The 24601-nt window shown below is 37.5% G+C and overlaps 1 protein-coding gene across 1 annotated transcript in view; it reads left to right on the top strand.

Annotated features, from left to right (window-relative positions):
- The window catches only part of Phex (phosphate regulating endopeptidase homolog X-linked), a 238258-nt gene that overhangs the window by 171991 nt on the left and 41666 nt on the right, over positions 1-24601 (top strand). The window contains exons 14-15 of the mRNA XM_021152917.1: positions 438-541; positions 13778-13836. Coding sequence (XP_021008576.1) covers positions 438-541; positions 13778-13836 — 163 coding nt within the window. The remainder of the gene's footprint in view (positions 1-437; positions 542-13777; positions 13837-24601) is intronic.

The following is a 24601-nucleotide window of genomic DNA, read 5'->3' as shown; positions in this document are numbered from 1 at the left end:
TCATCTATAAGCTAAATGAGGTTTCTGCTGTATACTCTGAATGTGATTAGAAGGATCTTATGTGACAAATTTAGAAAGGATCAAGAACTTGTGAGCCAAGAAATTTCGGATCTAAGATACGTTTGGCAAAATTTAATGTGGATTTTTCAATTATAAAGTAAATGGAACCCATAGTAAATAACCGAAGCTTTTCTTGTTTTCTTCCTTGTGATCCAGAAATGATCATATTGCTTTTTGAACTTTTTATGTTAAAAGAAAATCACTGAGATTAAATTTCATGGCTTTGTGAATCTTGAGTTATGGCTGAGCGATGTTGTGAGGGCTATAGCGTCTCCTCTGGTTGATCCTTAGTGGGTTGAAGTCTATTTTTAAAACCATCTCTTATCTGCATTTAGAACAATAATGATGTGTGTTTTTTTTTTTTTTTTTTTATGCAGGTCAAATTTTCAGAATCGGACTACTTTGGCAATGTACTGCAAACCCGCAAGTATTTAGCACAGTCTGATTTCTTCTGGCTAAGAAAAGCTGTTCCCAAAACAGAGTGAGTATTTTTAAAAAGTGAAATAGATAAATACATTGGTGGGAAGTGGAATCTCTTTAGATTAAACTCTTTAGTTCTCCTCAACTCAGGGTAGCCAGCTTGCTAGTTATTTTGTTTTAGCAAAATCTTTACCATGGATTGCCAGCTCTCTTTTCTGATATTGTGTGGTACATATCTTCCATCTATTACAGACCTCCCAATCTTAGCATCAACATATATCAGAAGAATGCTCATTAGGAGGCAAGTGTTGAAGCTATTTCTAGCTGTAGTTATATGTAAACATACAGAGAATATTTCTATATAAACTTCTCTACATTTTCATACTCTGGTAGGAATATTTGAAGATGTTAAAGAATGAATACTTTAGCACTAAGTATGAGTAGCTACGTATATGGATTTATGTAATTAAGAAGCAATTAGAACAATGATTCTCATTTTGTGTGTCTCGGCCCCTTTGGGGGGTGTCAAATGACCTTTTCACAGGGGTGACACATCAGTTATCCTGTGAATCAGCTATTTGCATTATGATTGATAACAGTAGCAAAACTACAGTTATGAAGTAGCAATGAATTAATTTTATGGCTTGGGGTTACCACATCATGAAGCACTGTATTTAAGGGTTGTAACATTAGGAAGGTTGAGAACCACTGAAATATAAGATACTTATTGAGGTAGTGTATGCCAAAGAACTGAAATTTGTATCATTTTGAATCAGTAGCAGTTACAGCTTATTTATCTTTTTCCTACCTGCTGTAGGAAATTTTCCTACAAATAGGAAAATATCCTTAAAGCCTTTTAAGTCCATGTCCATTTAGCCACTGTATTTTCCCTTAGGAAAAAAAATCTTGGTGATGCTCTTAGTAGTGTTGTTGATGATAATAGCAGTTTATTTACAATATGTGGTGAGTTTCATCTTATGTGTGTCTTTGCATGTTGCATCCATATGTATATGTTTCTGGTGGTGGTGTTTGTGACTGCACATTCTGAAGGAGGCCAGAGGAGGACATCCAATACTTTCCTCTACCATCACCAAACTTATTTTTGGGACATGTCTTTCATTGAACTTGTCACTAACTTTTGTTTTTCAGCAAGGTTGGATAGCCAATAAACTTCTGGGTTCCACCTGTCTCCTCCTCCTCAATGGTGGATTGCTGGTGTGTATAGTCATTTCTGGCTTTCAAGTAGGTACTAGAGACTTGAATTCAGGTCCTACACTTTTAATAGCAAGTGCTCTTTTCCATTGACCATCTACCCAGTCTGTGCTTTACAATTCTTAATTGACTTCTCATAATGTCTTTTCTGAGAGGTGTACATTCTGTATTCCCATTTTGCAAAGCTTTTGCTATGGCTCACTTTTTCAAATGCTTTAAAAATCTTCTTTAGATCAGATCATTTCTATTTTTGTGCTTTTAACTACAGCATTTCTTTTATAAAATAGTTCCTGTTATTTGTAGTCACTGTTACCACATTATGGATAATTCTTTGAATATAGCTTTATTCTTTGAAACATATATAATGGCCACTTTCAAATCTTTCCCAAATCTATTCTCTGGATTAACTTAAAGTAATTTTCAATTCATTTATCAACCCTTTTCCTTCTCTTTTTTGTAGTATAATTTTTGTTGTCAAAAATGATGTTTTAGATAAAATAGTGTAGCAAGTCTGGATGCTAATTTACATTTCTGAGATCTTTTCTGGATTTACACTGCAGAATTTGTCTTTCCGTACATATGTAGTTATGGATTCCTGTGTCCAATTTCAGTCCTTTATTTTAGTTTTTAGGTTTACTTCCTGGTGATTATTCCATGTGTGCAAGTTCATGCTTAGCCAAGAATTAGTCCAGACTGAGTGCTCTAGCATTTAAGCTTGAGTGCCTTGAAAGTCAGCCACTTCTCTGGCTTCCTTGGCTTTTATTTCCAATGGGCTTTCTGTGCTCTCCCTTGTACTAGACCTGCAGTTGTAGCCAACCATGGGTGTGTGGAATACTTATTTATCATTGTGCCCTTTTCAGTTTCAGGATCTCCCTTTGAAATTTCTGACTAACTTTTCCCTAATTGTTTTCTATCATTGAGTTTGCTATAGTTTAGTTGAGAAAGATACATTTTCAGCTAATTCCTTCTGGAAGAAAGTTAATTTTTCTGTTGTACTGGGATGGGCAGGAGCAATCCCAGCAAGATGTCCACCAAATTCTGCTCTATTAATTCCCCAATTCTAGCAGTTTATTGCTCACTTTTGGCCAGTTGCCAGAGACCTAAAATGGATGCGTGTTGACTATTTTTCTCAGGTTTATGCTTGATTCTTGTGGAAAGGAATTGTCAGCTATGCCATGCTATCATTTCCTAAAAGCTGATTTGGTGGGCTAGCTTTTAAAAATTGGCTAATAGTCTCATTTCCATGATTTTGATGGGCTGTTTATATGCTATCTTGTGCTCTTTGTTGCAATCCTTTTGAACACTCCACTTCTGGATTCTAGAAACATTAGACCCTTGTGTCTTCTTTTCCCTTAAACTAAGAATATCACCATTCCCTCCCAATGCTCTTATGTGCACAATCTTGACTCTATCAAACTTCCATGGAACACATAGGTACAATTGTTTTGTAAGTTATTAGCTTTAAGGGATAGAGTATCAAAGATTAATCAGTCTTCTGTGTATTCCTGATTTTACTCAAAAAGTAAGTACGAATGAAAAATAAACAGATGGTTTTACAACCCCTTGCTAATGACAGATAATCATCTATAGCCATCTGCTCCACTGTCCTTGCTTCTCTGCTCCTATCATGTTATTTCTCAGCCTGTCTATTCCATTCCTTTCTCAGTCTAAATTATTCATAGGCATTCTAGATTTAGGGCTGTAAAATCTGATGACTCAAAGCAGATAACTTCAGCAAAGGATTTTTTTCTTTTTGTTTTGATGTTTTCGAGACAGGCTTTCACGTGTGTAGTCCTGGCTGTCCTGAAATTCACTCTATAGACCAGGTTGGTCTCAAACTCAGAAATCCACCTGCCTCTGCCTCTGCCTCCCAAGTGCTGGGATTAAACGCGTGCACCACCACGTCCCGCCCAGCAAAGAATTTTCAATATCTCTATGACCGTGTTCATGTAGTAGAATAGTCATAGACCTACATACGTCATCCTGCCCTTTTAAATCTTATTCATCACAGTTCAAAATTTAAAAAAAATATTTTTTGAAATTGTAATGTAAATACACCACTTCTCATTCCAAGTCCTCCTATATACCCTTCCTTTCTGTCCTTAAAATTCATATAGTCTCTCTCTCTTTTTCATTGTTGTTACATAGCTATGAATATACATATATTTCTAAATATAATCTATTGAGTCTATATGTTACTTATATGTAGGTTCTCAGGGCTTATCATTTGGTATTGAATAATGAACTGGTCTGCTCTTCCCTGGAAAAAGACCATTTCTGCCACTGTTAGCATTCCTTAGTTGCCTATAGTAATTTGTGTTAGATTGAGCCCTCATGGCTTGATTTTCCTTGTTCAAGTCATGTTTGGGGAGTCATGTTGGTGAGACTTTAGCTTCTCATATTCTAGGAGGCACAGTTTCAGAGCAAACTCTCTGATTATCAGGCTCTCATAATCTTTCTGCCCTGTCTTCCTCAGTGTTCTCTGAGCCTCAGGTGAAGGAAGTGTTTCATTCATGTATCCATTGTGATTGGGCTGCATAACTATGCATTTTGACTAGTTGTGATTTTCTGAAATGCTCTCCCTTGTTTGCAAAGAACTTTCCTTGATGAGGAAGAGGTGGGGACTACACTTATTTTGATGTATTATGTCAATTGATTCTGATATTTCTCTGTTTATTTTTCTTCAGCTGACTTGCCTATTGGAGAAAGTGGGATATTGAAATCACCTACCATTAATGGATTGATGTTAATCTGTTTCTTTAATTCCAGTAGTAGATAATTTTAAATGAAATTGGATGCCCCTGAATTTGGTGCATATATATTTAGAATAGTAATGTTTTCTTGGTTAACTGTTCCCTTGGTTAGAATGAGCTGGCCCTTTTTATATCTTCTGATTAGTTTTTGTTTGAAGTCTTTTTTTTGCTTTCTGGTTCCAGTTGATTGCTGTATTTTTATCCACCCTTTTACCCGAAAGCAGTGCCTGTTTTTAAAGCTAAGGTGTGTTTCTTGTAGACAGCAGGTAGATTTTGTTTCTTTCTTTTTTTTTTCTAAAAATTTATTTATTATTATATGTAAGTACACTGTAGCTGTCTTCAGACACTCCAGAAGAGGAAGTCAGATCTCATTACAGATGGTTGTGAGCCACCATGTGGTGGCTGGGATTTGAACTCAGGACCTTTGGAAGAGCAGTCAGTGCTCTTAACTGTTAAGCCACCTCACCAGCCCCTAGATTTTGTTTCTTTACTCAGTCAGTCTCTGTCTTTTAACTTTAATACTAAAGCCATTGTTATTTAAAGTTATTTATTAAAGTATTTGTGTTAATTGCAGTCACATTGTTGGTGTTCTTTGTGTTCTCAGTGGAACTTTGTATTTTAACAGTTGTTGTCTTTTATTTCTTTCCACAGTATCTTTGCTATGCATAGTCCTCTTTTCAGTCTAAAATAATGTTTTCTGTACTTTTTTTTCAGTTTGGTTTATTGGATATAATTTTAAGGCTGTTATATTCTTGAATATTTTTCTCACTCCTTCAATTATGATGGATAGTTTTGCTGGGCATATTAGTCTAGGCTGCTGTCATCGTCTTTTAGAACTTGGGATGCATTTCTGCAGGCTCTTCTGACTTTCCACTGAAAAATCAACTGCTATTTTGATGGGGCTTCCTTCATATGTTATTTTTTCTCTCACTGCTTTGTTTTGTATATTTAGTGTTTTAACTTTGCTACACTATGGATATTTTCTTTTCAGGTCTTCTCTATTTGTGTTCTATGTGTTTCTTATAGCTGTATGGGTTTGTCTTTCCTCAGACTAAGGAAATTTTCTTCTATGTTTTTGTTCAAGTCTGTTCTATGCCAGTAACTTGGGATTCTTCTCTCTCATTTATGTCTATATGCATGTTCCCTTCTTGTGTTTAAGGAATATTTTTCATATTCCTTGCTTATTTGCTCCAGATATCCTACTCTATCTTCAAGTCCTGATACTCCATACTTCATTCATTCTATTAGTAAGGTATTCCATCAAGTTTCTAGATGCATTATTATGAGTTTTTCAGTTCCATCATTATTTCATTTTGAATCATCTTTAGTGTTCTATTGTTCCAAGTTCTAGATTGTCTTTATCATTTTCATCAGTTTGTGCTTGCTTGGGCATCACTCAGGTGTTTGTTCTCTTTATTTTTTTCTCCCTAATTACTTTGAAGCTATTTTTTATGCCTTCTTTCAATTCCTTAGATTATTTGATGAAGTTTATGATTGTTCTTTTAACTCTGTGCCCCAGGGTTCATCTGGGTATTTCTAAATGGAAAGCATTTCTATAGGACTGCTATCTTTTAGGGAGAAAATATTGGCTTGAGCTTTCATATTGTTGACATTTTTGTAATGAGATATATGCATGTGAATCTGTTTGTTAGTTCTGGGTCTGTTATAGATTGATCAGGTTGAGGTAGAAGAGAGGATGTATGTGTGATTTTCATCTAGATGTTGGTAATGGCTTGGATGGAATCATGTCGGGTAGACAGAGGGTATTAGTCTGGTGTGCAAGATATATGTCCTGGTTCAAGCTTTAATTGTTGGGGTAGATATGTCTTTCTAGATTAAAATGTTTACTGTGGTATGGAATATAGTACATACTATGGTATGTACTATGGGTTATGGGGACAGGTCAGAAAGGTCTTGGCAGGAGCTTAGACATCATTTGTGGTACAGGCACTTGAAGCCAGGGTAGGTTGGGGAACTGGATAATGGGACTCAGGATAGATCTGGTAGGTTGGGGAGCATGCATGGATGAGGAAGGTCAGAGTGACCTACCAGATTAGACCCTGTAGAATGATGTGGTATATTTGGGTGTGGTACAGAAGGGATCTGTATGTGATAGGACAGGTCCTTTAGGAAGTCTAGAGATTGGTTACTGCACAGGTACTTGTGGCTAGACAATGGTGAGACACTGGATATGGGACCTGGACTAGATCTGGCAGACTGGGGAGAAGCCATGGATGGAAAGATACAGTAAGACTCAGAGGGCTACACCCTATGGAAGAAATAGTTGGAGAGGTTGAATGCTGTGCAGAAGGGACCTATAGTTCAAACTTTAAAAATTCTTATCCTTTGTGTGTGTGTTAGATGCTTTCACATATATGTGCAGGTGTATAAAGTCTTCCTCCATACCTTCCTCCCTTAGTTTTTGAAACAGAATATTTTACTGTACCTGGGGCTCATTGTTGCAGCTAGAAGAGCTGAAGAGCAAACCCTGATATCCTCCTATCTCTCCCACCACTGGTATTATAGCTATGTGTCACCATGCCTGGGTTTTCACATGGGCACTGGAGATTCAAACTTAAATACTCATACTCACCAAGCAAGTACTTTACCAACTGAGCCCACCTGTATGTTATTGATGCTGCCAACTTAATTCTTCAATTTGAAAATGTTATTTATTTGGTCATGTAGAGTGTCTAGGTTGCTAGTGGGAAAATATCTAAATGGGCCATTTTTAACATTATCCTCAAATATTGATAGGCTGTCATATTCTGATGGTCTTAGCTATTCTTAACATTTTATTAATGCCTTGGGAAAATTTCCCCCATCCAATTTGTCAGTGGAACACAAATATCAGGTATTCCTCTCCATTCATGAGGCATTGGTACTGGGACATCTGGGAGATACCAAAATGTGAGGATGCTTAAGTGCCTTATACAAAATGGTACAGTCTTTGTATTTAATCTGTGTACATCTACCTATATAAGTTAAATTATTTTTATTTAAAATACCTAGTTGTCTAGTTGCTTTTCTATTGCCATGCTAAAACACTATGACTAACGCTACTTATAGAAGGAAGGATTTATTTTGGGCTTATGGTTACATAGGGATAAGAGTCCACTCTGACAGGGTAACCTGAAAGCAAGGAGCAGGTATGTTGGCTAAAGAAAAAAATGAGAGCTCCTTTTTAAAAAAAAAAAAAAAAAAAAAAAACAAAACTCCATTGATTACTTGTGAATTTCACATCATACACCCCAATCTCACTCATCTCCCTGCTTCTTTGTAGCTGCTCTTCACTCTTGCAGACTCCCCCCACCCAAATAAAATAAGACATAATAATAACAAGAAAATAATATTGTCATAGAAACTATAGAGCATCACACAATATACCCTTTTGTCTACACATCTTTACTTGCAAATGTTCATTGCAATGAGTCATTGGCTTGGTTTGAGGCCTCTGACTTCTGCTTACACTTTCTATACTGGATCCTCACAGGAACTCCACTCAGCTATCCTGTTGGCCTATGTCATGGTGATTCTACAGCTTAGGATTTGCAGCACTGGCCATTTTACAAGCTTCAGCAAATCATAGATGGGGTAGATGTTAGGGTGGGCCAACTCAAAGCCTTGGGTCTGGATTTAGAAGGTAACTGAGTTGGTCAGTCAGCTCACCTGGGCTCGCAATACCAGCATGAGCTCTTGAGACTTTCCTTGGCTAGCTTGCCCAGTGCTGCAGCCCACAGAGGGCAGGGTCAGCTATTCAGCTCTCATGCTCTTGGGCCAGCTTATCTGGACTTATACCATCATAGCCGAGTCTAATATGCTACCTAGGTGAGGTGCATGGGCTACTGTTCAAAGTTCTGTAGCCAGTGAGGGGGTAGGACTGGCTCTCCTATTCTCATGACCTTGGGTCAGTTCTCTAGCCTGTATAAGGCTTTGAGGGGTCCGGGAGGGAATCTCTCCCTTGCATATGCCACCACACAGCAGACAAGAGGCAAGAGGTCACATCTAAAACGCTAAACAGGAAGCAGGGAGAGCTAACTTGAAATGGTGTGAGTCTTATGGAATCCCAAAGCTGGTCCCCAAGTACTATTCCTCCCTCCAGAAAGACCAAATATGAAAATGCTTGAGACTGTTGGTACACTTTATCATTTAGGGAATAATAAGAATCTGTGTATGTCAAGTACAGATACATTTCCCTACAAGCTGTAGATACACAGTGTTGTCTGTATTTACTTCATAAAGGTACTACATTCATTGATCAACGTTTGGGAAACATCTTTTAACATTAAAAAATAAATGTAATACTTGTGATTCTTACTTCATCAATGTGTCTATTTCAGAAAAAAGAATATTAAAAATGTTTAAGGTCCTATTTCTTGGCAAGTGACATGTCTCAAATTTTCTTTTAAAGGAAATATCTATCTGGTCCATTTCAAGCATTGTAGGGAATTTTAGCTTCATGAAACCCATGGGCTTTAATTGACATCTTTTAGGTCTGAAAATTCATGAGTTAATCAACTGAGGAGGATGCTGGAGTAGCTCCTCTGTACTAGTTTACTTTGAACAGCACATCATGATTATTCCAAAAAAGCCTTGGAATAACATTTTGCTCCTTTGTGGGGCTGGGAGATAAATACCCTTTATCATCTTTTTTTCTCATGGAATCCATTTTAGCTGCACTAATATGCATTAAGAAGTTTCTAAGGCAATGGGAAATGTCAGCAAGAATGAAATTAATTGGGTGGTCATCCCTGAAGGTACATGTTTAGGGATTGGTTCTTAGAATTGTCACTTCATCAGTTTGCTTAAAAAAATAGAGGATTTACTTTGCTGCTTGGCTTGAGTCAAAAGTAATTTCTTTCCCCCAGGATCCTCTTATTTGACAGAAATGATTCTAAGCCAGCATCCTTATTAACTCACTCTCATTGTACTGTGACAAACATGACTGGGTTCTATTCTCTAACTCATAAAACATTTGCAAAAACCACATTAAACATGTTTATAAATTATAGTCTTTCTCAGAGTTTTTGTTTGCAAAAACATTATTTATATCACTGGATGTGGCTAATATCTGCAGGATATTGGTAAGAAAGTATCATATATTCAGTTTTTTTTCCATTTCATATTCCCTGGACTACTATTAAGAGTTGATAAATAAAATGTGAAGTTTTAGCCTGATTATATCTATTTGAGCTAGTGAAAGGAAATCAGAGTATCAGCACATTTCAGATCATTACATTTTGGTATTACATCCCTTTTAACTGTATCTCTGTCCCATACGTTTTGAGATTTAAAGTTTATATAAGACTTAGCCCCATTATCTATTATTTTCTTCCATAAATATAGACTTCAGGAGACACAGTAAGAAGAATCTAAGGTACTTGAATGGTGTTTTTATTAACATAGATGTATATTTAACAATAGAGTTAATGATCTCATGCTCAGAACCTGCTACTTGGACAATTGTCTTAGCTCATAAATCATTCTAGGAGGTAAAGTGCTACAAGCTAGAATGCCTTCAGGGTCCCACCAATTAAGAAATGGGCCACTTTGACAAGTGCGAACAATTAAAAGCATTAGTGTTTATAGCCTTGACTTTAAAGAATTCTAACTTAATTTTTTAAGATCCATCATATTGGCAAATAAAACTGTTTTCTGGGAAAATTCAAACTATTAAGTGGGTCTTAATCTGTACAGAGTCAACTTTTCCATATTACACTTACTTGCTGTTGTATATCAAACCATCCCCAAATTAGGGGCTCAAAACAACAGTAATCATTTAATTTGTACATATTCTGATTCTAGGCATGATCAGTAGACTTAGCTCATGGCCTTTCATTTAATTGCAGTAAGATAGAGACTGCCCCCTGGTTTTTTTTTTTTCTGTTTTTTTTTTCAATTTTTTATTAGATATTTTCTTCATTTACATTTCAAATGCTATCCCAAAAGTCCCCCATACCCTCCCCCGGCCCTGTTCCCCTACACACCCACTCCCACTTCTTGGCCCTGGCATTCCCCTGTACTGGGGCATATAAAGTTTGCAATACCAAGAGGCCTATCCCCACAATGATGGCCGACTAGGCCATCTTCTGCTATATATGCAGCTAGAGATATGAGCTCTGGGGGGTACTGGTTAGTTCATATTGTCGTTCCACCTATAGGGTTGCAGACCCCTTCAGCTCCTTGGGTACTTTCTCTAGCTCCTCCATTGGGGGCCCAGTGTTCCATCCAATAGATGACTGTGAGCATCTACTTCTGTATTTGCCAGGCACTGGTGTAGCCTCACAAGAGATAGCTATATAAGAATGCTGGTTGAAGAAAAAAAGTTAAATTACAGGTTTCTAGAGAGAGGAGAGGAAAGAAAGGAGAAAGGCTGTTCTTTTGTGCATCAGTGTATTACCCTAGGAAATTCCAAAGTGTCTGTTTAAAAAAATATATTTCTCTTTTTATTTTATTTTATTTTATTTTTATTTTATTTTTTTGAGACATGGTCTCATGCATTTTAGCCTGACATCAAACTTGATATGTAGTTGAGGATTATCCCCTAGGCTCTACCTTCTAAGTGCTAAAATTATAAGTCTATGCTATCATAGCCAGCCTATGCAGGGTTAGGGATGGTACCCAGTGTTTTCTGCATGCTAAGCAAGTACTCTACCAGCTCCTTCCCAGCTCCATTTCATCTTTTTCTTTAGCAGCAAGTCAGCAGGATGAGTCCATAATAAAGAGGAAAGGAATTCAGATTTCCTATCTTAATGAAAGAAGAATAAGCTATTTTGTGAACAGATATTGAAAGTTTGCACCAGAGAATATTAAAACTAAATATATAACAAACTTAGATACAATAAAGGAGATGCACAAAATATTTTACAGATGGATTGGCATCATTCCTAAATAAACAAAAGCAACAAAAACATCAAGAACTGATAGGACCCACTGAGAACTGATGAGAAGAGACAGTCTATAGGAACATGCATTATCACACCTATATATTATGGTCTAACTCATTTCTTGTGGTTACATGCCTGAGATTCTGACTTCTTTAAATATTGGCCTCTTCATCTAAGAGCCAGTAGTACTGTGTGGATTCCTTCTCATCCTTTCAATCTGCCTGACTTCCCATCTGCAAGTATCTTTTCGGACCTCTAGTCCTCTGTTGCATCTATTTGATTCTAGCTGAAAAAGGTTGCCTGCTCTTAAGGGTGCATGTGTTTAGATCGGCCTACCTGGATAATCTAGGATAAGCTCTGTCTTTTCAGATTTTTAACCTTAATTACATCCGAAAGTTCTTTTTGCTGTATAATGGTAGGATCTCAGGTATTAGACTGTGACATTATTCTACTCACTACAGATAGAAAGTTGGGGTCAACAAAAGGTATTCTCTCCTTTACTTGTTTTCTTAACAAAGTAGGCCAACCAGGAACTTTTTAATAAACACCAGTGTTTAATTGAACCACTTATCTTGATTTGACAAAAGGCAAACCACTTTCTTGATTCCTGCAACTGTCTCTAGAATAATGCAAAGCATAATAGAACTACTTTGAAATTCGAAATGCCAGACTTTGTCTTCATCTCTAGATTCGCTAATGATAAAGTGCTTAGAACATGGCAAAATGCTTAGTGACTGCTAGCCAAAAGTCACAATGATAGGATGGTGTAGTCATAGGCTTTTCCACAAGTAAGGAGAAGCTATAAATAGACAAGTAACAACCAAGATTTGGGTTCCTACCAGTCTTATGTTAGTTTGATATAAAATAATGCATTACTTGGAAATTTTCTATTAGACATCAAATAATAAAATAATTGTTTTGAAAAGGGATTTATACACGTTCCTTTTTTCATCTTGGGGTTTGAACCTAGAGCCTCATAAATATTAAGCATGTGTTGTACCACTAAGATAAACACTCAGTAGTATATATGTTTATTTTTAGCAATTTAGCTTAAAAGACATTGTCTGAGTTTCATCATAAAAGGTGGTGTCTGGGGTAGATACCATCTGGTGGTAACTATCACATAGTCCATGAACCAAGAGTGATTTTTAGAGATTAAACATTTGAAATTGGTCTGATGATGGTAATTCATAAGTTGAATCACAGTTAATCAAAACAATATCCCACCTCAAAAGAATTGTCTTTTTCATGAATAAAATTATACTTATTGATTATTATATTTGAATTTTATCAATCAGTACTTGTGGAAAGTTTGGTCATTCATATCAGTTTTGCTTCTTCATCCATAAAGTCTGAAGTTTTTACACTATTTTCTTAAGCCCATGTATTCAATATAAGGGTGTAGACTGTTCAGAGCTATAAGGAATCCTAACATCTAATGCAATACCTTAACTTGAATTCATTATTGTTATTACTATTATTATTATGTATTTGTTTGTGTGATGGTAAGTATATGTGTGCACGTTCTATGATGCCCAGGCAGAGGTCAGATGACAACTTTCAGAAGTGGATTTTCTCCTACTGTAGGTTCTAGGGGATTCAATTCAAATCACCAGAATTGCATGGCAAACACTTTTTACCTGCTGAGTCATTCTGCCAGTTCAGTATCTTCACTTTATAACTAAAACCAAACCCCAGAAAGATTAGTAGTCCCTGATCCAACAAAACTCAGCTGGTTATAGAGATAGTTCAGGCATTGCGACTTAAATCAATAAACTTTTCACTGGAGAAGTTTGACACTCTAGTAGCATGGTGTTATTCATTTTTCTTTAAATGGGTCTCTGGATTATTACCAATCTAAAACAGTTTCATGGACAGTCAGGAGTGATGTAGGCTAGAGAGGTAGCTGGATCATGTGGACAGAACCTAGCAAACATCTGCTTGTTGCAGTGTTTCCATCTTCTGAGGGAACACCCCAGAATGTAGAACTTCTTGTCAAAGTTTTCCAGATGCACTCATATTGATTTCTCATTTGTTTATTGTTGTTAATGAAGTCAGACATTCTAACATTCTTTTGTTAGGTTATATTTATTTTCATTTTATGTGCATATGTGTTTTGCCTGGATGTATGTCTGTGCACCATAGATTCCCTGGAACCGGAGTCATAGATGGTTGCTAACTAACTACCATGTGTGTTCTGGGAATTGAACGTTTGTCCTCTGGAAGAGCAGCCAGTATGTTTAACCACTGAGCCATCTCTCCAGCTTTGATAATATAGTCTTGCCAAACTGCGCTCACATTCTGATAAGATTGTTCATCAAGAGAGTAGGAGTCCTGAATAAGGCAATAATTTTCCCTTGTGACAATATCCATGTTATTTATGGTTACTGTTTTTCTATCTGGGTAATGATGGCTACCTTCTGGCATTTGTCTGTCTTTCTGCAGGTGGTTTACAAACCCAACAACAGTCAATGCCTTTTACAGTGCATCTACCAACCAGATACGTGAGTACCAGTCTGTGGAGGGGGATTGCATTGATCCTGCAGTTGGCTTTTGGTAGATTGACCATCTTCTTAATATTAATTCTTCCAATCATTCAACATCTTTTCATCCCCTAGTGTTTTCTTTAATTTCTTGAGTGTTTTCAATGTAAGTGACTTTCACTTCCTTTCTACTTATTACTCCATAAGAAGAATTTTATGTCACTATTGGCTATTAAAACTAGAGAAAACATAACTGCTATGAAGTTTTCCATTAAAAGGAACACAGGTTTTTTCCTGTCATAACTGTCTTGATTATCTTCTCTACACCATCCTAGCATTGATGGGGAAAATGGCAGTTAACTCGTGGGACAATTTTTATGAAAAAGCTTGAATATGTTTTGATTAACCCTAGGATGTAATGTCTTTAGGATGTTTATTTCTTTATATTGGATATTCATAATTATATATGCTGCCTTGGTTAGCTTTAAATGTCAGCTTACAGCTTTGAGTCATCTTCGAGGATAGCTCCCATTGAGCAATTACATATGTATATGAAAGAGAGTCAGAGTGAGAGAGCAAGCCAGAGAGAGAGAGAGAGAGAGAGAGAGAGAGAGAGAGAGAGAGAGAGAGAGAGAGAGAGAGATCCAGCCCATTCCACTGTGGGCAACACCATTTCTAGGCAGGTGGTGTTGAACACCACAAGAAAGTAATCTTTGAGCCTTCAAGTCAGCTAGCAAGCAGCATCTTCCAAGGTTCCTGCTGTGCTTCATTAGCTGTGAAGTGAGCTCCTCTGTCAGAGGTAATCCTGTGTGTAATACCAAGCAGACCTACCTTCAAGTTCCTGCCTTGCCTTTCCTCAATGATGGACTATGGTTTGGAAATGTAAATCAAACGTTCCCCTACCCAAAGTTGCTTTTGATAAAGGTGTTTATCACAGGACTAGAGCTAGAACAAATGCTATGATTCATTTTTAAAATGGTCAAGATTTAGTATGTCAAGAATTAAAAAAAAAATCTGACAGCATACACCATTGGTATTAAGGATCCTGCCTCCGGTAGAAACATAAATTAGGCCACTCCCATTGCAAGGTAAGTTTTCAATGTGTAGAAAAGCCAAAGAAATGCCTGCATATCTGTGACCATCAGCTGCATGCTCAATCTATCCCAGGACTTTGATTCATAGTGTCTGCATCATCAACAAAAAACACCCTGGGGGAACTTGTTAGAAGTGCAACTTCTCAGGCTCTAGCTGATACACAAACTTTCATGTGGGGCTCAGAAACTGGTTTTAATAAAATTTTCAATTTCCAATTGTTTCTACTGAACACTAGAATTTGAGAAACCTTCCCCATAGAACAAAAGCAAGGCAAAAAGAAGCCCATGTGAGAATTCAAGTGGCAGATTATTGATGATAGCGGGAAGGCAACTAGCTTATGTGTCCCTAATGCATGGAAATAAAAGAATGTGGCAAATTCATCCAAAGGAATAGCATACAAAAGTGCAAGTTATATGGTCTGTTATAACACCTATTAACATAGATTTCCATAAATAATTAGGTTGTTCAGGAAATTGGCAACTTGAGAAAATATATGGACTATGATACCACATTAATAAAATTGAAAATTATAGGTTGTTTACAGTCATATCCATTTGTTGTAAAAGGCATTCATGAGAAGAGAAGACAACAAATTCAGGTTGGTGGTGTGATGTCTTGTGGGGAGAGCTGACTGTTCCAGGTTAAACTTTGGTTTTCCTTATGTTCTCTACGTTTCCATGATGACTGAGCCTTAGGGCCCAGTCCTGATTCCTGTTCTGTTTGTCCCTGGTCTCCATCTTTGTTCACTCCTCTAGTGATCACATCTAATCTTGTGGCTTCAATAGCATTTCTACATTGGTGAACCCAGGATAGAATTTATAAGATACATCATCTTTGCTCTTGTGACCACCTGTCTTCTAACTGGGTGACAGGAAGAACCTTCTCACTGACTTTCCTGTTTCTACCCTCATCTCCTCTGGACTGTTCTGTTTATGGTTATATCATATCACCCTGGTCTTCAAATCATTCTATCCATATTTCATCTCACTGAGCTTAAGAATTGCTTGCGATGACCAATAAAACTGCCATTTTTCCCCCTCGTGGTAAGGTCTCATGAATCCCAGGCTATCCTCAAACTACCTATGTAGCTGAGGATTGGCCTTGAACTTTTGATGCTTCTGCCTCCACCTCCTACCTTCTGGGATTACATGTGTATATGCAGTTGAAGGATTGTGTTTCCTACTAGAGTCGTCCTCTCGTGGCTACTGTTGGAAATGGTAATCCTCAGGATTGGTCTTGAGAGTAATGAGCAAAAGGAAACCAAGCAGATGGTGCTAATTTTTTATTTCTACATGAATTAATATAACCAAAGAAGTTGTTAAATATTTTGAGTGTCACTTCTTAGTATGTAAATATTCATTATGCTGAAAATGCTGTTGCTTTCTTAAGGTCCAAAGTTCCAAGTTGCGAACCAAGCTGCATATGTTACATGGAGACTTGGAGATTTTGTTTTGAGATCTCAAGTACAATTAAAATTTATAGTATTTATCTAAATGCATCATAAGTAAAATGTCTGTTGAACAATAGAGTACTGACTGGATTGTTCATTCTATTAGTTTTACTAACATTTTCATTTATGTGTGTGTGTGGGGGGTCATGCCCTGGAACATAATGTGAGAGGACAAGTTGCAAGAGTCAGTTCCCTCTTTGCACTTTGTAGGGACTGAACTCAGGTTATGTCATGGTAGCAATCACCTTTATCCACTGAACCATCTCACTGACCCAGACTGTTTATTTTGATTGAAGAAACTTGTATTCCTTAGCCACATGTCCCCAGGTGAGTTAGTGGTAAAGTTTGTATACCTACCATAAGGACAGGCAGAAAAGTAAGGTCTTCCTTTTTTTTTTCTTTTTTCTTTTTCTTTTTTATTGGTTATTTTATTTATTTACATTTCAAATGTTACCCCCTGCCTAGTTTCCTATCCACAAGCCCCTGATCCCTTCCTCTCTCCCCCCTGCTTCTATGAGGGTGGTCTCTCACCCACCCACCCACTACTGCCTCAGTGCCCTAGTATTCCCTTATGCCTTATGCTGGGTCATCAAGCCTCCACAGGACCAAGGGGCTCCCCTCCCACTGATGTCAGATAAGTCAATCCTCTGCTACAGCTGGAGCCATGGGTCCCTCCATGTGTTTTTATGAGACTCATTTATCCAGAGATTTTCTGATTGTTCTGGTGCTTAAGGTTGCATTGCTGAAGGTCTTTTCTGCTTTTCATTTGTAGCAGACAAGGGAAGCTGAGGTGCAATTCTTTCTTTGGAAGTTTGTGTTTTCACTTTGACATAATCTCTATATCGGTTTGGTGGGGTTCTGGTCTCTTGATATCGTTGTGAGAACAGAAGCATGGGTGCCATGAGAGTGTCTTAGAGAAGAACAAAGTGGGCCATTCTGAACAGGAGAACTTCAGAAATAAGTGAGTTGAGCCTAAAGGATGAGTGGCTGTTCATCTGGCAGAGCAAGCAGCTCTGAAGGAATTGTGAAGTCTATTCTGCACATCCTATGAAGAGTCTCCTAGTATCTCAAAAATGTGTGGGTTCCTTTGTCAGAAGTTGTACTTCTACTTCTGTAGCTATTGTGCTTCTCTCTATCTCTCTATCTCTCTTTCTCTCTCTCTCTCTGACTCTTTTTCTGTTCTTCTGTCTCTCCCTCCCTTTCTTTCTATCTCTGTCTCTGGCTCCCTTTGTGTCTCTCTCTCTTCCCACTTTTCTCACAGCTACAAGGTTCAAAGTTTCTTGAGAATCCAAAACAATGTCCAAATACTCATTTTTCTGCTTGACCAAGTAGAAATAAAAGGCAGCTGATGCCCACTGAAGTAGAAAGATGGGAAAATGTCCTCAGAGTAAAGTGACGCCAATCATGGCTGGGATCTTTCATCTTTCCTCTCCATTTGGGGTCAGCTTGCTGAGAGTGCCAGCCACCCCCAAATGTGTCTTTTGTCCCTTTGTGGTTGCCATATTATTACTAAACTTGGGCATTCACAGCTGGTGATGTAAGCCAGGTTCAACCACTGGTACATAATAAGTCTATTAAAAGAGCCATATTACTAGTGATAAGCAGGAAAAGATTTATTTAATATAGCAACACTGGGAAGAGGGACAATTAGGTCAGGGAACTCCCTGCAAGTCTGTCTTTGGAATTCTGGAGTGACATGAAAGCTTAATAGGACTTTTTAAATTATTATACAATATTTGGCACATTCTAAAGAATTTATCTACCATGCTGGTCCATATTAAGTTAGAAAATATATAAGAGGACTGAAAATCAACATGTGCCATTAAAGCGTGACTCAGTGAAGAGCTGAAACCCTACCAGTGTCATCTGAGCTGCCCATCTGCTTCATGTCCTACACTCCTCATCATCACAGAGGGAACCAACATACTGTTTTTTAGATTTATCTTTTTTTGGGGGGGGGGGAGTTTCACCATATAACTCTGACTGGCTTAGTGCTTGTTATGTAGACCGACCTGGCCTAGAACTCTCTAATACTGGGATAAAAATTATATTACTGTGCTGGGCTATGTTTGTCTTCTAAAAACTAAAGTGTTATCAATTTATACAGGCACCCTTAATGATACTGTTTTCAACATAATAAAAATGTATCATATCTTTAGAGTTGTGGTTTTTCAATCAACATCATTATTTTTAAACTTTGTTTCATGCATATGTGTGTTTTGATTACAAGTGTGTCTATGCCCCTAGGCTTGACTGGCACCTGCAAAAGCCAGTAAAGGGCATTAGATTCCCTGGTATTAGATACTTGTTGTGAGCTTACAGATACTTGTGTTGTGAGCTGCTATTTGGATGCTGTGGATCTAACCTGGATCCTCTAGAAGAGCAGTCAGTGCTATTAACTACTGAGCTATTTCTCTAGCCCCATTATTTTTAAGGTATATATACAGAGCATGTGGCAGCACGTGTTTTCTTAATTTTACTATATGTTGCTGTATAGTATTCGCTTGTCTGACCATACACCCAGATTATTCTCCTGTTGAGCACCCTTTCTATCCCCTATCCTTGCAGATATTCACTCTTAGGAATGGGGCTTCTCTGAATAGTCTTGTGCATTGTCTTCTGTAGTCAGTCAGGGTGATATTCCTCAGGGTAGAACTCCTTGTGGGGAGAATATGCAAATTCTCTACTAGGTATCACCAGATGCTTTTTAAAGTGGGTGTTCTAAATTCCAACAGTGTTTCTTTTGTTCCTCACTTTCATCAACTCTTGGTATTTACAGACTTAATTGTCACCAGTCTAGTGAGTGTAAAAGGTCAGCTCTTATGCAAGAAAAGGGTGATGAGATTGTCTCTTCACTGGTGTTTCCATTTCTTTCAAATGTCACTAAAGGCTTACTGCTCCTTTGGGGAATTAAATGTATCTAACAATAGTTCTGTCCCCAGGGTTTCCCAGGGCTGTGCCTTTTTCTTGTCTTGGAAGGGCTGACCCTATCAGAACTTTTCTGACGAAGTAGCCATTTCAGGGTAACCCAATGGATTCTAGAAAGCTCATGGGGCAGAGAGGTTTTAAAATGAACAATTTGAAGCAGTATTTTAATTAAGAGATTCAAGCTGTTTCTATTTTCCTAATGACCAGTGCTTGCTCTCATTGTAAATTACATTACCAGGCAAGATGACAACGAATCCTTTGGGTGACTTTTCTCCCCTCTTTCATTTCTGACTTTCTGGACTACAAATTAAGACAGGTGGAATTTCTTCTTACACATCTCCCTATTGGGTTTCCTTGGACTCCCCCGTCCCCTCCCAACTGCCTCCTCTGTGCTTCACTGAAGAAGTGAAAAATTGAGGTGATTTTCTAAAATGAACATCTTTATTGATTAGGGGCTAATTCTGACAGCATGTGGCCATCTGTTTAATTGGGTTTTCCACATCTACGATGTAACTATACTTAGTAATGTGATTTATGAGAATATCCTTCATGTCTCATTATCATTTTCTGATTTATGCCACAAAGTCTGCTGCTACAAGCAGTAAAGACTTGAGTAGAAAACAGGAAAACCTATAGACTCGTTATTCTTTCCCAACCCATGCTTTTGTGCAGAACCCTGAGGTTGGAGCCATCTTTTGATGTTCAGTTATTTTTGCAGAGAGTTAAAGCTTATATTCTGCCCTTGTCAAGGTGAGTATCCATGTCTTCAGACATAGAGTGTAGTGTGAAGTTTTAGTGATTTAAATCTGTTGCATTGGGCATTACAGTAAAAAGCTGTCAACAATCTTAATTACATTTCAATTGGTAGTTCAGTTAAATGGAAGAGTAAGGCGCAGAGAGCATTAGCACCCCAGCCTGTGCTTTCCTAACTTTGTGACAACTGCTAAACTTATCATCCCACTTTTCAAAGGGACAAAGTAGAAGCCTCATTGAGAGCTTGAGTATAATTATATGGCATGATGGAGTTAGCCTTTCTGGCCCTTACTGTCCTGTTTGCAGCATGATGGACAGACTGTAGAGTGTGCAGGAAGTGTTTCAGAGGATAGATTTGTAAACTGCCAACACATGGCTGATGTCAAAACTTGTATTTCTCAAATAAGTATGTCAGGCAGCCCTTGGATAGACCATAATGGTCACTAACAGAAGAATAGGTTAATACATCATGCTTTAGTTGTGCAACTGATTGTTGCTCAGACAGCAATGCAGAAGAAAATGCCATGGTATGAGTGCTATATATTTGCCAGTGACATAATGTTGAATGAAAGAAGCCAGGCACAATAAGAAGTGTACTATTTCATTCTATGCATATAAAAATCAGGAGCAGGAAAATTCATCCATATGATAGAAGTGAAAATAGTAGCAATCTTTCTTGGGAGTTATTGACTGAGGAAGTACAAAAGATATTCTCTATTTTAACCTGACCAATGGCTGTATGTTACAGCTTGTCCCTTGGCTGAGCAGTGGGTATAGCCCAGTGTCAAGAAGCTTACCTAGCATGTGTGAGGCCCTAAGTTCCATTCCTAGCATCACACACAAAATATTTTGCCTTTACTCTGTGTAAGTAATGCCTTTCCCTTTCTTCCATAAAGGTATTTGGAATAGCATGTAGTAGAAACAGATATCTTGGCTTTCTAATAGGTTGCCTAAGGCCAAATCTTCAGAGGTATAGATCAGGAAAACATGTTCTGTACAGTACCAGAACACAACTGTTTTCAGGCTTGCCAACACAGCCTCAAATTCTGAACTCTGCCATTGTAGCTACAGATAATCTATAAGCTAAGTGAGCATGGCTGAGCTTCAATCAAACTTTATTTACAGAAAAGACAGCATGTTGGATTAGTGCATGGGCTGTAGTTGAAGTAAAGCCTATGTGAGGATCGGCTTCTGGCTGCCACCAAGGCAACTCTGATCTAGCTTCTATGGGTTTTTGAATCTAGTCATGTGGTAGTAGTGTCTGGAACAGTGAGCAGCTCATATCCAATTTTTATTTCTGGTAATATGGATTGGTCTTTAGAATAAAGCTTGTTATATGTGTTTGTGTCACTGTGAATTTGTTATATGCTTCATTCTGGCATTAAGTTTTTTATATTTGTATACCCCAAATCATATTAAACAACTATTAGAAGCAAATAAAATCTTGGCTTGAAAACAAGCCTGGTCTGAGGGCTAAACCTAACAGTTTTATTATATTTACTGTTATACCGAAGAGATTTTGTTGTCCCAGTTTAATTACTGATGTTGAGCTAAAGAAGATAATAAGCCTTTGTCCAGAGGCTGGGTTTATACTTACATTTAACCATAGAGTTAATCCTGAAATCAAACATAAATGTGTTTTCCTGTTAAGGATGTAACTATTTCAAGCTGGGAGAAGTTCTCCTTCTTTGTTACATCTGCTGGAAACTATAGAATGGAAGCCAAGTTAGTGGATATTCACCTGTGGCTTCTACTGGGATTTTTTTTTTTTTTTTGTGATAGGGTTTCTCTGTGTAGTCCTGGCTGTCCTGGAACTCACTTTGTAGACCAGGCTGGCCTCGAACTCAGAAATCTGCCTGCCTCTGCCTCCCTAGTGCTGGGATTAAAGGCGTGTGCCACCACGCCCAGCTTTCTACTGGGATTTAATGGAACTAAAGTCTTGAATTAATTTAATGTTCCATTTGGAGACATGAGAAAACAAGGCAAACATCCAGAATTTAGGAACAATGTTCTGGGTTATGGAGCTATTTAGATATGTAAGGGATTAACACAAATTTCTCATTATCCAGAACACAATTTACCTATTGCTAGTGTATTTAAATGTGTTGCAATACCATGGAACAGTAAAAGATTTCTGAACATTGACAAAAAATTAATTAATTCAGTATTAAATGTGTAATAAGTCTGAGGTGTTTCTGACAGTGTTTGCTGTGTTGCATTGCTATTACAGAAACATAACATATTAGCTATGTAAAAGAAACATTTTTACTGTCTTCCTATTGGCATTCTTAAGCATATATCAAGTTAGCATATCTTTGGACTGTATTGTGTACTGTAATGTCTGATTTTAAAAAATTACTCTTTGAAGCACTGACCCAGTGGTGCAATGGATAATGTGTTTGACTATGGATCAGAAGATTCTAAAACTTGTTCTTCAAGGGGCTGAGAAGATGGATAAATCTGAAAAGTGCCTGCTGTGCAGGCATCATGATCTTATTTCAGATCCCCAGTTTCCATATAAAAGTTGGACATGGTAACACATGTCTATAATCCCACTTGATGGTGGATGGAGATTGAGCCCACTAAATCTTAATTTCCAGCTAGACTAGCCTACTTGATGGGCCCCAGGTTCAGTGAGAAACTCAGTCTCAAAGAATAAACTGGACAGAAATCCATGAAGATCCCAAGTGTCAAACTCAGACCTATAGATGCACACTTCAACACATGGGCACACACCTTTGTAAAAATATGCATACAACACACACATATATGTCTTTCCGAATGATTGACTTGAGTTGTATTGAAAATCAGCACATGAATTTTGGCTTAGGATTACAGTAGAATTCATAATAATTTTTGAAATGGCTATGATCATATATCCAGCATTTTGTAGTGTATGTTTATACAAAATGTCAGTCTCAGCATAGATGAGCTTATAAATATGGAGAGATGGCTCAGCAGTTAAAAGCAGTTGCTGTACTTGCAGAAGACCGAGGTTCAGTTGCCTACACTCAATTAGGTAACTTGTAACTGCCTTATTTGTATGTTATGTGTGTTAACTTGAGTTGAAGAGGATCCGGTGTCTCTTCAGGCTTCCACAGGCACCTGTATGCCTATGGTGCACATACATACACACATACACAAAAAATGAATACGTTTTACAAACCAGTTGAAAACTCTGAAAAACGCTGAAGATGTTTTTTTTCTTTTTTAAAGTCCTCATTAACCTAATTTATTTATTTATTTACTTGTTTACTTATATAGTTTTATTGGATATTTTATTTATTTACATTTTAAATGTTGTCCCCTTCCTCAGTTTCCCCTCCACAACCCCCCCATCCCATCCCCCCTCCTTCATGTTTCTATGAGTGTGATCCCCCACCTACCCACCCATTTCTCACTGCCTTAACATTCTCCTATACTGGGCATCGAACCTTCACAGAATCAAGGGCCTCTCCTCCCATTGATGCTCAACAAGGCCATCCTCTGCTACATATCCAGTTGGAGCCATGGGTCCCTCCATGTGTATTCTTTGGTTGGTGGTTTAGTCCCTGGGAGCTCTGGGAGGTCTGGTTGGTTTTATATCCTATATAAATATTTTCCCAAGATTTAATTTGCATGTAAAAATAAGAATAACCCATCTCATTAGCATACAGAGATTTCATCTTTTTATTCATTATTTTATTTATTTACATTTCAAAAAATTGTAAAAATATATGTATACCAAATAGTTGTTTATAAAAATGTCTTTAATACTTATGGTTAGTAAATACCTGTTTTATATACAGAGATATACATACCTATACATATGCCAAGAGTCAAATAAACATTTCTTGGGTGCAAAGTTGTTGTGAATGGAAAATATTACAAAGCCCAGATCTAGAATATATTCCCATTTAATATTTAGGAAAGTGGAATAATCTTTATTTCTTGGTATCCAAAAGCTGTCTGAAACTCCTTTCCATACTAAGGTAAAGCTTAGATATATACTCAATGGGAATATATATATATATATATATATATATATATATATATATATATATATATCAGAATATGAGTTCTGAATCTAGGTAATAAAAGCCATTATGACTTCCAACTTGCTTTCTTGATTTATCACTCTGGGAGAAGCCAATCACCATGTCATTGGGCCACTTAAGCAGATTGTGGATAGGCCCACACGAGAGGCTCCAGAGGGCTTCTGCTCATTTCTAGTACCATGCAGATCCTCAAGTCTAAGCATTTGGGTCAGTACAACGAATTCCTTCATTTTGACTGCAGTCTCCCAAGAGACCTTCAGACAGATCATCCTCCCAATAGCTGCTTCCAAATTCCTGGACCAGAGAAACTGTGAAATAGTAAGTGTTTATGGTTTTAAGATTTGGATATGATTTGTTATATAACATTATAACATGTCAGATAATGAGCTTGAGCTGGGATATATTGTATGATATTATAGTGGTAGTTAATATTGTGTTCTCTCAAGTGAGACAATTTGAATTTCAATCTTGACTTGGTCACTAGTAACTTGCAATCTTGGCCAAGTTTCGTTTCTTTTCTTTT

The sequence above is a fragment of the Mus caroli genome, chromosome X (assembly GCF_900094665.2).
Source record: "Mus caroli chromosome X, CAROLI_EIJ_v1.1, whole genome shotgun sequence".
Classification (NCBI taxonomy): domain Eukaryota; kingdom Metazoa; phylum Chordata; class Mammalia; order Rodentia; family Muridae; genus Mus; species Mus caroli.
Note: the sequence above shows the minus strand (reverse complement) of the source record. Positions and strands in the feature narration are given on the sequence as shown.